Source organism: Fonsecaea nubica (genome assembly GCF_001646965.1).
Source record: "Fonsecaea nubica strain CBS 269.64 chromosome Unknown Scaff69, whole genome shotgun sequence".
NCBI classification, from domain to species: domain Eukaryota; kingdom Fungi; phylum Ascomycota; class Eurotiomycetes; order Chaetothyriales; family Herpotrichiellaceae; genus Fonsecaea; species Fonsecaea nubica.
This window is the reverse complement of record NW_019173742.1, coordinates 27,247-42,644: the sequence shown is the minus strand read 5'-3', so window position 1 is coordinate 42,644 and position 15,398 is coordinate 27,247. Positions and strand designations below refer to the sequence as shown.

At 54.8% G+C, this 15,398-nt stretch overlaps 5 protein-coding genes across 5 annotated transcripts; 1 reads left to right on the top strand and 4 right to left on the bottom strand.

Moving 5' to 3' along the window:
• Nucleotides 1-1,624: 1,624 nt before the first annotated feature.
• Nucleotides 1,625-6,167, top strand: AYO20_08555 (hypothetical protein; the record flags this gene model as incomplete). The annotated part of the gene is made up of 5 exons (XM_022646831.1): nucleotides 1,625-2,193; nucleotides 2,253-2,639; nucleotides 2,686-3,133; nucleotides 4,311-5,679; nucleotides 5,860-6,167. 5 exons carry the CDS (start codon nucleotides 1,625-1,627, stop codon nucleotides 6,165-6,167), a joined length of 3,081 nt encoding a protein of 1,026 aa, XP_022497167.1.
• Nucleotides 6,168-6,465: 298 nt separating this feature from the next.
• AYO20_08554 (hypothetical protein) lies at nucleotides 6,466-8,147 on the bottom strand (the record flags this gene model as incomplete). Its single annotated transcript, XM_022646830.1, has 2 exons — nucleotides 6,466-8,067; nucleotides 8,094-8,147. 2 exons carry the CDS (start codon nucleotides 8,145-8,147, stop codon nucleotides 6,466-6,468), a joined length of 1,656 nt encoding a protein of 551 aa, XP_022497166.1.
• Nucleotides 8,148-8,515: 368 nt separating this feature from the next.
• Nucleotides 8,516-9,664, bottom strand: AYO20_08553 (hypothetical protein; the record flags this gene model as incomplete). Its single annotated transcript, XM_022646829.1, has 1 exon — nucleotides 8,516-9,664. The coding sequence occupies one exon, from the start codon at nucleotides 9,662-9,664 to the stop codon at nucleotides 8,516-8,518; it is 1,149 nt and encodes a 382-aa protein (XP_022497165.1).
• Nucleotides 9,665-10,253: 589 nt separating this feature from the next.
• AYO20_08552 (hypothetical protein) lies at nucleotides 10,254-12,071 on the bottom strand (the record flags this gene model as incomplete). The annotated part of the gene is made up of 1 exon (XM_022646828.1): nucleotides 10,254-12,071. The coding sequence occupies one exon, from the start codon at nucleotides 12,069-12,071 to the stop codon at nucleotides 10,254-10,256; it is 1,818 nt and encodes a 605-aa protein (XP_022497164.1).
• A 998-nt stretch (nucleotides 12,072-13,069) lies between these two features.
• On the bottom strand, nucleotides 13,070-15,118 carry AYO20_08551 (hypothetical protein; the record flags this gene model as incomplete). The annotated part of the gene is made up of 4 exons (XM_022646827.1): nucleotides 13,070-14,570; nucleotides 14,619-14,789; nucleotides 14,843-15,024; nucleotides 15,080-15,118. The coding sequence occupies 4 exons, from the start codon at nucleotides 15,116-15,118 to the stop codon at nucleotides 13,070-13,072; spliced, it is 1,893 nt and encodes a 630-aa protein (XP_022497163.1).
• Nucleotides 15,119-15,398: the final 280 nt, after the last annotated feature.

The window sequence follows — 15,398 nt, the reverse complement described above, 5'->3', positions numbered from 1 at the left end:
AACTTCTAAGCTCCCACCCTGATGACCGATGTGCTCGCAGCAGAGCCTGAGCTGCCGCCACCGACTCCTTCGTCGTCTTTTCGTGTACCTAGGGGTGGTTTTTTCCGGCAGGTGGGACAGAGATTTCTGGAAAAGTAGCCGCGACTCATTGCCTTTGATGTTGTGGTTTTTGTGGCACATTCACGGCCGCTTTGGCACGCCGATTCGCAGGGGTAGGTTTTGGCCTCGGCTGTGTCTTTTCCCGTGTGCCCACAGCTAAATTTGCCCTCCACCGGCATTTCAATCCGACACATGCTGTCGGTGTGAGCTACAGCTGAACTATCAGTATAATAATACTCAAATGCAACAAGATGGGAAGGCAAAATACACAGTGTGAATGGACCAGGCTTTTGGGCTTTGCTGGATGTTCGAGAGATCAACCAAGCGATGGAAAGGTGAAAGAGGTCTGCCACATCTTTCGCAGAGCGGGGTCAATGGGTGTGACGATAACATATAGACTTGGACGGAAACAGCATCTGGCGTGGTTCCATTGCTGGTGTCGCACAAACCAACGCACGATGACATGGGCTAGGAGGTGCTGCGCTGATGGTTGTATGCCATTGCTCCGAGAGATGCAGCATCACGCGCCCAGTTGTGGTACATTCACAATCAGCTCTCACCCTCTGGCACCACTGGCATTCGAAGGAAGGGTCAGCAGGACGATCGAGCAAGCCTTTCATTCAGAGACAACGCAACATTATTGACTTGGCTCCTGCAACATGTATAATGCTTGCATCGAGATCAGTATCGTGTTATCGTGTCGTTCTTCCACTGGGATGCCTTCGTTCTTGGGCGTTTGAGGCTGAGGATGAGGCTGAGGTTGTGAGCGTGCCGAGATGCGTAGACTGTTGCCCCGTTGCAAGCTTTCATTTCGCCCTCTCTACAGCGTATACGAATGGAGATAAGAGCCGCCTGTATGATATTCGACACAGCTCTACAAGAAGCACCAGCCTGACACGACAATATTTTCGGTGGTTCGTTGAATGTTCTTTTTGACTTGAATACTAGGTACTCGCATTCTCTTGGCGCTTAGTCGTGGGATTTCAAATGCTAATCTTAAAAAGACTTAGCGTTATCGTGAGTAAAGCAGCATTACAATCTCCCCAAAGTAGAAAGTAAAAAGACACGGCCGCGCCAGCCGACCCGGGTTTTTACGTGGCTCGATTCGCAATACGAGGTTGCGAGCGAGGGGCATCTGGGGTCGCTAGGCATCCCTGGGGTATCTGGAGCTGGGGAGCCGGGGTTACCAGAAATGGAGTTTGTCCCCCCGGCTCATGTGTGGGGGGTGGGTTCATCACCCCGACAGTATGCAAACAGTCGGGCCGGGGGAGGTCCTTATGGGCGTGTGTATACTCGGGTACGTTGGTTAAGAACTTTGTATTATTTGGTAAATGGGGGGTGGGTGCTCAGAAGCATTTACGGCGTGGTAGTAAGTAAGTAAGTAAAGCTCTTTGTTTTGTTTTGTGGTTCTGCTTGTGAGCGAACAGCTCTCTCAAGTCACTTGGTTCTTGTCCCACGGGAACGATATCGACAATAGACATTTACAAGAAAGGCTAAGAAGAAATAACGGTTCTGAGATTCAAATATGTTGGTCGACACGATCATCAACACGGTTACATCCTCTGTCCATCCCGTGGTGGCGGTTCTCGCGCTGCCTCTGGCTCTGGTTCTCCTCGAGGTAGCATGGATCATCTACGCCCGGAATTTCCATCCCCTGGCCGACGTGCCGGGACCGTGGCTCGCCTCCGTGAGTCGACTGTGGGTGATGCGGCGACTCAAAGTTGGGGACATGGACCAAGTCCAGCGCAACCTCCATCGCAGGTACGGACCGCTGGTTCGGATTGCGCCCAACGAAATCGCCTGCTCCGACCCCGAGGCCATCAAGGTTTTGTACAGGACGGCCGCACCGCTGACCAAGACCGATTTCTACCCGGTCTGGGGAAACCCGCGCATGTCCAAATATGCGGACAACTTCTCCCAGGTCAACGAGAGACTGCACTCAGAGCGGCGGAGGATCGTCAACCACGTGTACAGCTTGTCCAACGTCCTGCAGTCCGAAGCTTCCATCGACAGAGTCACGACGGTCATGGTGGAGAAACTCACCCAGCTGGCTCAACGTGGGCAGGACTGTGACTTGGGCACCTGGATCCAGTGGTAAGTCGCCATGCCAAACAACGTAATCTGTGAGTCTCCTGCCAATGTTTGTGGGACAGGTATACATTCGATGTCATCGGAGAACTCTTCTTTGGACGCATGTTTGGATTCCTCCAGCAGGCGGCCGACTATCAGGCATGGATTGCTTCATTGGACGCTCTTATGCCGGGTTTCTGTCAAGTCGCCGTCGCGCCCACGTATCTCCGACCGTTTATCCTCCTGTCGTCGCTGTTCGACTCGAAGATGAATGCAGCCATCAAATGCACGCAGACAATGGAGGTTGCAGCTCGAGAAGGCGTTGCGCGGAGGCAGGCAGAGCTCGACCAGGGTTCCTCGACCTCCGACAGCCGGGACTTGCTGCAGCAACTCTTCAACATCCAGCGAGAAAAGGGCGAGAAGATGGATTTCTCCATGAGAGAGGTAGAGCAAGAGGCATACATTGCACTGTGAGTATTCCCGCCCTTATCTTTACTGCACATTGTGACTGGGCAGACTGGCTGGCTCCGACACCACGGCGATTGCCATCCGTTCCATTTTCTACCACATCGTCAAAGATCCAAAGGTCTACCAGCGACTGCGCGCCGAGATTGACCAGGCCAATGCCGAAGGCGAGCTGTCTTTCCCAGTCAAGCACGCGCAGGCACTGAAACTCCCCTACCTGTGCGCATGCATCAAAGAAGGCATGCGTATGCACCCCAGTGTGGGCCTGACCTTGCCGCGATTGATGCCGGCCGGCGGCTTACAGATCTGCGGCAAATATGTGCCTGAAGGGTATCGGGTGGGTGTTAACGCTGCCGTCATTCATTTCGACAAGAGAATCTTTGGGGACGACGCCCACCAGTTCCGACCGGAGCGTTGGCTCGATCCGGCCGCTGCTGCCAACATGGACAGATATATGTTCCAGTTTGGCTACGGCACCAGGACGTGTATAGGCAAGAATGTGAGTAAACCCTGTCGGCACTGTGAAGATGGCGAAAAAAAACTCAAGTTGACCTCTTTTCCATCAGATCTCTTTGGCAGAAATGCACAAACTTGTCCCTACCGTACTCACCAAGTTGGATGTCGAATGGCGGGATGAAGGGAAAACCTGGTCAACCAAAAATCACTGGTTCGTTAAGCAGACTGGAATTAATGTCCGACTGAAGCTGCGATCTTGAGGTTGTATGGCACAGAACCTTTGAAAGGCAGCACGATACTCTGTAAATCTTTTCCAGCGGGAAGAGACGTTATTAAAAAACAACTCTGCAGCTGCGAGCCATGCAGAGGGACGCTGAGGGAGGTCTCTAGGATTTTTTCTTACCCCAAATCTGTCCAGGCGTTAGGTAGGATGTGACAGGAATGAACATTTGTAGAAGACGTCTTGGTAATTGAGGAAGGGCATGCTTGTCATCGTCACAGTAGTCGAAATACACCAAGCAATGGAGAAATCTGACTGAGAATGTACCGCAGTTGAGTCGCTGTTGGCGGCTGGGTGATACATTGATGAGCAAGGGTGGTGTGGTTCACTCCAGTGATGTTGCCCCCCCTGAGCCTCCGGGATCCTGGTCTCTATGGTCGCAAGACTCAGCGCGGCTTTGTTCCGAGCCGAGATCATCTCGGCTGCGGGACTGGTTGTGTTTCGCGACATAGCCGAGCCATCAACCCTTTGGTTCGTCGGGGCTTTCCTTACCACGCATCGTACAGCATACAACTGAGGCTTAGTGCGGACAGGACAGACGGACGGTGGCATGTGGCAAGCCTGCGGAAGACTGTTGGCTGTAGGCTGTGAGGGAGAAATTGGTGATACGGGCGTCCAGGAGATCATCCATCACCGTGTTCAAGTTGCCGAGTTGAAGGAAACAGAGAAAGAAGCGTGCCAGCTCAGTGTCTGACTGACTGAGTGATTGATTGGAAGTGCAGGCGAAAGCTCTCAGGTTGGAGTCATGGAACGAATGATGGTAGGGAGAATATCAAGAGTCGCCATCCGTCGCGGGAGTCTGGAGACAAGGTCGATCCCTAGAGCTAGATGTCAATGCTCGCGAATGTCAACAAGGACACAGCTACCACCACGAAGTCAGGCTAAGAGCCTGTCTGCATCAGTTCACGGACGAGGATACAGTACACAACTCCCCGGAAAGTCCAGTCCAGATGCGGTGGTTCAGACCTTCAAAAGCAGCAAGTCGATGGGAGCGACAGCAGCGGTCGCAATCCTCGCAGGCATAGCTACCGTCAGTCTTCTTGCGTCGTATGGAGGCGAGGTTCATGCCGAAGCTCCTCACGGCCCCCAAACGCTGGCCACAGGGACTGCATCAACCCTCCCACTCTCATCCGTGCAGCCCCTCCAATATGATTTGTCGGAGAAGAACCTGCACGAGGCGTACCAAGAATTTATGGCTCTTTTGGGTGAGGAGAACGTGAGTCTCAACGCAGGAGAGCGATGCACGCGCTCAAGCACTGAGTGGTCGCCAGCTCCTCGCGCGGACGACATCCCATCCATGATCGTCTACCCGCGACACACCCAAGACGTGAGTCAAATCGCCCGGATCTGCCACGGGCGAAGAATCCCCATGATCGGCTTCTGCGGCGGGACGAGTCTCGAGGGCACCCTGGCCGCGCAGCACCAGGAGGTGTGCATCGACTTCAACCGCCACATGAACCGGGTGCTCGAGATCCGCAAGGGTGACATGGACGTCACGGTCCAGCCGTCGGTCGCGTACCAGGAGCTCAACGCGCTGCTGGCCCAGCAGGACATGTTCTTCCCCCCGGATCCCGGGCCGGGCGCCCAGATCGGCGGCATGATCGCGCAGGGCTGCTCGGGCACTAACGCGTACCGGTACGGGACGATGAAAGACTGGGTACTGGGCCTGGAAGTCGTGCTTGCAGATGGGACCATCATCCAGACCAGACATCGGCCACGCAAGTCCAGCTCGGGCTACGACCTGACCAGACTCTTCACGGGATCCGAAGGCACCCTCGGGTTCGTGACCAAAGCGCACCTCAAGCTCACCAAGAAACCCGAGAACGTGCGGGTGGCCGTGGCGCAGTTCGCGAGCATCGACGACGCGGTCAAGATGGCCGTGCACACGGTCCAGAGCGGCAACCAGCTGGAGGCGATGGAGCTGCTGGACGATCTCAGCATGCACGCCGTGAACGAGGGTGGCTACTGTTCGGTGCGGTGGGCGGAGAAGCCGACCTTGTTTCTGAAGATCAGCGGGTCGACGCCACAGCTCGTCGCACAGATGGCCAGACAGGTGGAAGAGACGGCGAGGGAGAGTGGCGCATCACTCTTCAAACTGGCGGCCACCGATGAAGAGGGTCAAGAGCTGTGGGAGGCGCGAAAGACGGCCCTGTGGTCGACGCTGGCGCTCAAGAAGTCGCCCGACGACAAGTTCATCAGCGCCGACGCCTGCGTCCCGATTTCGAGGCTGGGAGACATTATTCGCGAGAGCCGGGAGAGGTTGACAGAGTCGAAGATGTTGGGATCGTTTCTTGGACATGTTGGTGACGGTGAGTGACTCTTTATCCATTTGCGCGCACTGTCGCTTTCTTTTTTCACCCTTCTCTCCTCTCTCCCCTCTCCTCTCTTCCCTCTCCTCTCCTCTCCTCTTCCCCTGTCTCTCCCTCCTTCTATCCCTCTATCCTTCTGTCCCTGTATATCCCGTCCCGATGCGCTCTGACACGACAAAGGCAACTTCCACGCCACGGTCCTCTACAACGCGCAAGAAAAGGCCCAGGCGCGCCAACTCATCTCCGACATCCAGCGCCTGAGCGTCGACATGGACGGCACCGTCTCGGGCGAACACGGCATCGGCCTCGAGTACCGCGACCAAGTGGTCTACGAGCTGGGCGAGGCGTCGGTCGACACCATGCGGGCCATCAAGTTCGCGCTCGATCCGCTGTGTTTGTTGAATCCGGGTAAGATGATTCGTGTGGAGAAGGTGCGTGCAGAACTGGAGGATGACAAAGGGGGTGATCAAAATCAGGACAAGAAGTGAATCTGTGTCCGGTAGACTTTGGCTGGACGAGGTATACGGTGTAAGGTGTAAAGCTCAAGAGGCGGGGTACTGGTGCTGGGTTATGTGGATACTACACTTCAGTTTGATATGCCATTTGCAAATTGTATAGTCATCCAAAGATACCTCTTTCAATTTACTACGTGGGGAGTACATATCTGGACTAGCATTTTTACTCCTATCCTTCTTCCACTACACAGCGCTTGTCAAGGTGCGTATGTAGCGAACTTGAGACAACAACACCACCACCACACGAGCCCTCCCCTCAAGGTCTACGCTACTAAGCAATCCAGAACCAGATCCTCTCGAGGAAATTCCGCGGCTTCACCGCAGGCCATGTTCCCTCCAAGCGGTCCGCCTCAGCCTTGCCACTCCACAGATCCATCTCGCTCAGCCGGACAAACCGAGTTCGCTTCACGAGCTTGTACCCGAGAAACAGGGACGCGAAGATGGGAATGTCGATGTACGGCGGGACGAAGCTCTTTGCGCTGAAACGACCTGGGAAGAAGGCGTCGAAGCCGTTGAAGATGGCCACGACGGTGCAGAAGCAGACGGCAAAGTAGGCCAGGAACGGCTGCAGGGGCGACTTATACGGCAGGGTATCACGCGAAATGCCGTTGTGGCGGAGGCCCTGGTGGAAGCGGATGTAGGTGATGCAGACGCTCGCCCAGACGATCAGGGTGCTGACGGCCGAGAGGTTGGAGATCCAGAAGAAGACATCCGCGGATCGGGAACTGACGTTCAAGTAGACCAGGAGGGACAGCAGGGCTGTGGCCGCCACGCAGCCGTAGGGAACGCCGAACTTCTCAAAACGCAGAAATGCTGGAGCGCGGCCGTCCAGCGCTGTTGCATAGAGGATGCGGGTCGAGGCGTAGAAGAACGAGTTCCCCGCAGACCATGCTGAGGACAGGATGACGGCGTTGATGATGGAGGGCAGCGCCGTGATGCCACCGTTGGTGATGGCGATAACAAATGGACTCGCCGCCGCGCCGGGAGCAGAGCTGCTGATGGCGTTCAACAACCGCGGGTCCTTGGCCGAGACACACATGCTGACCAGGAAGATGGCCAGCACGTAAAAGATGGCGATGCGCCAAAACACGCGGCGGACGGCCTTTGGCACGTTTCTACGAGGATTCTCGCACTCCCCAGCGGCGACCACCACCATTTCGCTCCCCCCGTAGCTGAATGTGGCGTTGATAAAGACCTTCCAGAACGCAAGGAACCGGCCTAGGGCTCCCGTTTTGAGGTACTCTAGCATTGGGCCCGGGTCGTCCCAATAGCGGAACCCGATCCTGTCGTGGTTCGGTGCGCCACCCAGGCTGATGATGAACATAAGCAGGAGCAAGCCCACAATAGTGGTGAGTTTGATGGCGCCAAAGACGAATTCCGCTTCGCCGTATATGCGCACGGGGAAGCAGTTGATGATGACCATGGGGATGAATAAGATGGTAATCCACACGGCATTGGAGACGGCATTGGGCCAATATCCTATCACCACGGCGGCGGCCGAGATTTCAATAGGCACACCGATGGCGAACTGGTACCAGTAGTTCCAACCGAGCGTGAATCCCAACGCATCGTCGACGAACCGAGCAGCGTAGACAGGCACCGCGCCCGGAAGGGGCAGGTAGGCAGCCATCTCGCCGAGACTGTTGATGACAGCGTAGAGGTTGAAGCCGGTGATGATGTAGGCCAGGAATGTGGACAGCGGTCCAGCGAGACTGAGTGCTTGACCACTGCCGACGAAAAGACCTGTGCCAATGGCGCCGGAGAGGGCGAGGAACTGAATATGGCGGGACTTGAGCCTCCGTTCTAGAGTGCCGACGTTCTTCTGCTCGTGCTCAGCATTTTTCAGGTCGTCAATGTCGTCCTTTTCGTCGTACTGTCTCTCCGTTTGCTGCGTTTCACGATGGCGGCTTCAGTCAGCTTTCCAGCCTCCATGTCCTTGGGTTCGTGTGCCATCGTGTGCGGTCTCGTCGAGATTGTTGCACATCTAGCTCCTCATTCCACGAAGTAGGTGATGAAAACACCCTGCAGAGCGGTCCATGATGTGTAGTATGGTAGCCCATCTCACCATTGAAGGAGGAGGCACGGACATGAGCGTCGTCATGGTAAGTCGTGCCATTTAGGCGGATACTACCTTAACCAAAGTGGACGCGGCCATGTCGATCCATGCATGTGCAAAGGACGAGATTGGTTGTAGAGGTGGAAGGAGGATCGCGCAGACAAGACACAACGCACCATGGTTCGGCAGTCTCTCAGATTCGGTGTCATTTGCACCGACGCGGCTGATAGACACGGAGGGGAGGGTGGCCTTGTTATGGAGATTCTCAAGACACCCCCATGGCTTTATACACCGCTGCAATATAATCCCTGGCCTTGTCCGAGCCCAGTCCAACATTGTCCATCTTGTTCATGACGTACGAAATGGTCAGCTTGCGGTCCAGGTCCATCACCGCCATCGAACCACCGTATCCGCCCCAGGTACATACTTTTCCCGTAGGCAGCCAGTCAATCCAGGTCCCTTTGGTGGGCAGAGCGAAGCCAATGCCCCAGCGGATGGGTGCTCCAAAGGCAAGCACGTGGTCCATCCCATTTGACTGTTCTTGGAAGATGAGGTCGATGGTCTCTGGGGATATAAACTGTTTGCCGTCGACCTGGCCATTCATAGAAATGACAGACAAGATGCGGTTGACCCCATGGGCGTTGCTGTGCCCGTTCCCCGCCCCGATTTCTGCTTTTCTGAATAGCTCACTGTTTGCGAACTCGGCTCTCATGGCCGGGTTGGTCATGACTCGAAACCTGATCGAGGCAGGGTCGAAGGCGGGGGGTCCTGCTGGTGGCGGCGGGATGACATTCGACCTGCGGGTTTCGTCTCTATCTGAACATCCCAGCTGGAAATCGGCACCGAGGGGGGCGGCAATATCTTCGGCGATGAATTGTTTGAGTGATTTACCTGTTACTCGCCGGACAATCTCGGCGATCAAGTAGCCTTGGGTGAATGAATGATAGCCAGAAGCCGTACCAGGTTGCCACCACGGTGCCTGCTCGGCCAACAGTGCGGTGACTTTGGCTGAGTCACAAATGTCCTCGACGGTCAAAGGAGTGTCGAAGCCAGCCACGCCAGAAGTGTGAGAGAGGACGTGGCGGATCTCAATGTCTTGCTTCCCATTCGCCGCAAACTCTGGCCAGTACTTGACTACTTTGTCATTCACGCCGAGCAAACCTCGATCAACAAGGATGAGGACAGCGAGAGCGGCGACAGTTTTGGTGGTTGAGAAGAGGTTGGTGATGGTATCCTTTTCCCATCGCCGCTTTTGGTCCTGGTCGGCGTAGCCACCCCAGATATTAACCACATCTTTTCCGTCCCAATTGACGGCGACAGATGCTCCCAGCTCTTCGCCCAAATCAATGTATTTCTGCAGCAGGTCTTGGACCTCGCGGAACTTTTCATCGCAATGTCCTTGGACGACGGGCATGGTGGCGAGTGTAAATTCCTGTTCTGACTGGTAGGGGAGAGGCAGGCGGTAAAAATGTGTAGATTTGTCGAGACGAGAGGTGGTTTTGTACAGAGTGCTGTAGGCCTCAAAGAACGACCATAACGACTCATTGTGGGAGGCCCCATCTCATCGAATGAATGGGGCCATTTGTACCTCGGGCTGTTTTCTAGCGTGGGACTAGGACATCGATCAGCTCAAGGCCTCAATCGCGGGGTAGAAAGAGGAACCAAGTAAATGAGTGGACGGCAGAAAAGCTCCTTTGTCTGTTGTCTCTGCTAGCCCTCTGACAAATCAAATGTGTATATGACAAGGCACCCATTTACGCGGGCTTCCACTCGAGATATCTCGAGGACATTATCGATACATGGCAGGTTAGACAGAACCAACATTGACTTCGAGAACAGCATTAATATACCCAAGCCTTATGCGGCGATTGGTACGGCGTCTCGCATCTCCCTGACATCCAATACTCCCCAGCCGAGGTTACCTCGACCATCCGATCAGTTGTAGGGTAGCAAGACAATGGTGATAGAGCAGTGTCATGTTCGCTGGTGCGCCCGCGCCCCTATCATTCCCTCGACTTGGGCCTATCAATCTCCGTCCACCTGGGAATTCGACACGTCTCGCACTTTTCCAACGCCGGCATACTATCTGGGTTGATGTGGAGCCAAACCTCGCCTTCGCCCGACCTCTGCAATTTCTCCCAGTAACGCCTTCTCGCGCCGGGGGTCAGCCGTTTGCGCGCCTCGTGCTGGACCCGCAGCCGCACCGCCGTCCATTTCTGGTGCGGTCGGTGCTCGGTCGGCAGCTCGTCCAGGGCGGGGAGGTCTAGAAATTTCTTCGGATTCATCCGCCTTAGGAAGGGCTGCTCGCAGTGCACTTCCTTGGGCATGACGCGGGATAGGAACTCGAGAGACGCGTCGATGTTGACATCAATGGCACGAACGGGGTCGATGGTCGTCTTCATCAGGTAGCTGGCCAGTTGCGGGTACAGGATGCAAAAGTCCGACTGGGAGATGTGCACGGTCCCACGGACAGTCATTAGCCACGCTGGGTGGCCCGTCTCCAGGGCCTCGGTGATCACTGCCTTTGCCACGTCGAAGTTGTCAGGCCAGTACATGAATGCCTCGGAGTTGATCCCCAGAAGCGGAACGCGAATGCGGCTCTCCCGCTCCTCGGAAGTAGGGCGCACCGGCATCCCCCAGATATCGTAGATGATTCCCTGAGTGATGTATTTGTATCTGTGTTTCTGTCGCAGGACCTCCACCGTCGTCGTCGCTCCAAACGAGTGCCCTACCATGGTGACGCCCTCGGTGAAGAATCGATCTTTCCAGGACGACCAGTCAATGCCATCCAGACCGACTCTTGAGGCACCAATCGCGGGCTTGACCCTCAGGTTCCTCGCTGCAACTTTGTCACCATCACCGGCACAGATCTCTTGCATGACCTGATAGGCTTCGTCAATCTCCGCCAGCCGCAGATCAATTTGAGCGTTGCGTAGTTCATGGTCTACCTGGTGGCCGGGAGTGGTGTCGTACTTGTCGGTTTTTGCAAAGATGAAGTCAACCGTATCGTAGGACCTCTTAGTATCCTTTTCCTTGTGCTCCACCTTTCCGTTGACCTCTGTACAATGCCGACTTCCTGGTCCGTGGTCGGAGTGATTGATGTGAGTTCTCGGCCCGCTTCCATCCCGATGCTCGAGCGCGACTACCACAAAGCCATGACTCGCAAATTCTCCACAGACGGAAGAGTAGCACGTCCTCGTCCCTCCCAGTCCATGGCTGAAGATGATGAGAGGAAATTTGGGCTTTTCTGGGCCTTGATCAGGTGGTTTCCCTTCGATATCCACCGCCTTTCGGCTCCCTGTCGACGCGTCTCCGGGTGGAGGCCAATGCTCCGCCAGTCTTGCATTTTTATAAGCCGGGATTTTCGTATACCATGTTGTACAGAAGAAGAAGGCCATCATCAGGTGCTCTGGAAGCGCAGCGAAACGCCCATATCCGCGGCTCGTCTGATCTCTCGGTCGAGTCAGCCATGTCGGACGAAACCTTTGCATTGCGGTTGGAGTATCGACATTGTACTTGACATTGAGATGGGCGGGATAATAGACGGTCATCAACACCGTCTCGAGAGCAAGCGCGGGAACGCCATGGCGCTTGATGTTCGAGAAGGTCCTAGGGCTCTTAGCAGGCACTTCGATGTCGATGATGCCAACCTCATAGGGGCCAGCATAGTGCGGGAGTTTGCCATAGAAGGGAACCTTATCCCTCACACCCTTTGGCGGTCTTGCCTTGGGCTTCTGTTTGTGAGGCACTCCCTGGGGTCTCGTCTTATGATGCCTTGGATGGCCGAGAACAAAGTCCGGAAAGATGGACTCAGCAGGCATTACGGCGGTGGTACACGGCACTCGTTGTTTTCGACCTAGTCGATCTCTCTGTCATGTCGGGGTTGTCACTGCTTCACGTTGAGGCGGAGATGGGTAGGTCATAAGCGTCTTTTGCAGGACTGAGATGGAGAGTTTCCAGTGTCTCACATCCTGGCTGCAACAAACAAATGTGCGAGAGTCTGCTGAATAAGTCGAAGCGATTGTGGAGGTGAAGCATTGACGGGAAACTCGGAGCCAATGACATCACAGTCGGGGAAATCATGCTTGGCACGTGCTGTGGCTATACTGTCCCAAAGAGGAAACAGTTGTCGTGTCCAAAGCAACAATCAGCCGTTATATAATATACATGCGTTTTGGGCAATATCGCTCCCCAAGTGCATCTGTGCTGACAAGGCATTTCATAGCCGCCGGACCCTCCCCTGTTTCTCCCCCGGACTCGAAGGCCTCTGGCTTGGCTCACTTGAAGCGTTGGCGCCAATCCCATGAACGAACCTCGGTTGGCACCCTTGCCCTCAAGATCTAGCTGCCTCGTGTTGCTAAACACTAGCCCTGCGGTGGATTGGGGTCTCAGCCGGTAGGCCATGATTGGAGCCATATAGCCTGCCGTAGAACGTAAGAGGAGTGCTCCTTACCGCCTAACCGCCCGATATCCAACCTATGGCAACTAGGAGGGGCGCGATTCCAAGGGTCCCGAAGTTGAGCACCAGCGACTTTCCAGACATGTGTCAGGGTGGGACTGACGGCGCCTTGCGCACCCAGCGATTGAGCCTCAACCTTGATATGCAACCCCATTTCCAAATGTGCTGCGAATGGTCTCCATAAACATCTCGGATCGTCTCGGTTCTCGGTACCGAAGCTTCGGCAGGCATGGCGAGCATAACCGCAGGCTTCCTGTTGAACATTGCCGCAGCCATATCTTTGGAGGATCGCAAGTGGGCCATTGAATTGGATTAACTCTACAGCTGGACTGACTGAGTTGGCCAATCCCCGGAGAGTCATCAGTCAGGTGTACGGCGTGATTGAGGGATTTGAGCAGGCCAATATGTGCTTCCGAGCGTCGAAGACTGGGTGGAGATATCCTCTAGCCCTATGAGTGAGCTCTCGAGATTTTTGTGAGCCGCCTGGACAGACTTGGAAGTCTGGGGTAGCTCGGCCAGGCATTTGAGAAGAGTGCCATTCAAGTATTTGTAGGCCTCCAATTTGATCTTCCCCTGCCGGTACTGTTTGCTGACGACTTTGACCATGAGTTGGGCCGCAGCAACGACATAATGCGGAAAGGGGTCGAAAGCGATGAACGATGCAGTTGTCGTCTGGTCCGAATTTGAACTCTGCGTCCCCGTGCTCGTTCCCGTTTTCTGGGTTCCACCGACGGTAAATTGGGATTCTAGACCAAATTTCAACGCGCTGAAGACCCCATGTTCAGCTTCCAGTTTTGTTTCCGACAGTCGCGAGAGCAGGTCATTCCGTTCTGCGACTTCGAGCGCGTCGACAAGGATTAGAATTCCCATGTAATGGTGCAGCATGAGTTCATACCAATTCAGCTTCTCCACCTGACCGAGGAATGGGAGGCGTCGTTCGCAGTCATTGAGAAGTGGTCCGAAAGTGACTCGAAACATCTCGATGGCTTCAGTGCATGATGTCCAAGCCCGAAGCACCTTCTCATCTTCGGCACCTTCTCTGAGTGCCTCTTTCAAGATAGAAATCATCTTCCACACGTACATCTTAGCCGCAGCGGCAGCGGCTATGGCTTGTAAGACCTCGTCTGATGTCATCGAAAAAGGATTTCGTCGCCATTCCCCTGTCCTCGTGTGGAAGGATCCAGCACCCATTCTCAGCGTTCGCCAACAAGACTCGGTTTCTGCGCCATGCAGTCCTGACGTAAGGGTTGATCTCAGATTCATTGTCAGCGCGGAAGACGTGTCAAACGTCAAGGCGGCCCAGTATGCTCGGGCTTCGGTCCGCAAAAAGGCATCTGACAGTTTCGAACTGGTTACCGGGTTTGCCAGGAGTTCTGCCTCTTGCACCACCATGGATCCACTGAATTGGCAGTTGCGCTGACCTTCACGCAGTCGTTGGATCTGTTGTAATGCGGCTTGGACACAGAGCGGCCCCGATAAACCGTCCATCTCCTCTTCTTCTGATATCCCCACCGGGACGGGCGTCGTGGAGAAGAGAAACAGAGTCAAAGCAGACCTATAAGACACGCGGTTGACCACCTTCAGCATGTCCCTGCGTGATCTGCGCCAGAATTCTCTGACAATGTGTTCTGGAAGGATACCCGACCGTTCAGCGGGCGGAATAAGGTGGAACCATCGTGCTGCATACGATCGTTTAGCATGTTTCAACGATTGATCAATTTGGTCCCATCTTTGTTGTGAGCGACTGGGTGACTGCACACTACTTAGTCGATTCCGTGCTTCCCAATCACCAAAGATAGACTCGTCAAGTTCGGAAAAGCATCTACCTGGAGGGTAGATGATGCTACACTTGGGGTCGGCCCTGACGAAGTTAGCGTGATGCTATCTTGAAAACTCCCACGGGACATACACCAATGCGCATGCATGTCTCCCAATCCAGAATCCGAGAACATTGTCGAAACAGCTTTCATATATTCGCTCCAGCCAGTCACCGACCGATGTGGTTGTACATTCGAAAGGTGGAGTCAGCGGAACATACGAAGCGGAAGAGGCAGCCAAGTTGGACGACTCGGTGGAGAGGCTTTTGAAGTCTTGTTAGTGATCCTGCTGCATCAAAGGCTGACGTATACGCACCGAATTTGGTCTGAGGCAGTTTGAGAAATAGACTCGGCGGGAGGGATCCACGCATCGTTTTCCACGTCGCGCTGTCGAACTTCAGGAGACAACGACGATTGCTCAGAAGATGCCGTCGTCAAGGGCGGACTGCGGGTTTTCCGCAAGCCTCGAGCACCGACCTTTTTGGCATTGTTCATCCACTGATCAACAGCATGTGAGCATTTCTGGTCTTGTTCGCTCTTCTTCGGGGGTTACACCGATATGACACATATGCGATGATCCAAAGAAGGACATCTTGATTCACGGCGTACCTCAAAAGTACATGGTCGTTTCCGGCGCCTGCATCTCGAGCAGGACCCCGACCAGTCCGGCTTCCCAGGCCCGGCGCCGATCCGAGCAGCATCGCAGGCCAGGCGAGACTGGCGACAAGCATCACAACTGGAGAATTGTGTCCTCCGAGGCGTTTGATCAGCAGTACTCTGCATCTTCGATAAGACGAATGACGGAATTGGTGAAGAGAGAGGCCACAGGGCCGAAAGCGAAAAAAAGGTGCCGTAAAGGTAGTCAGTAACGA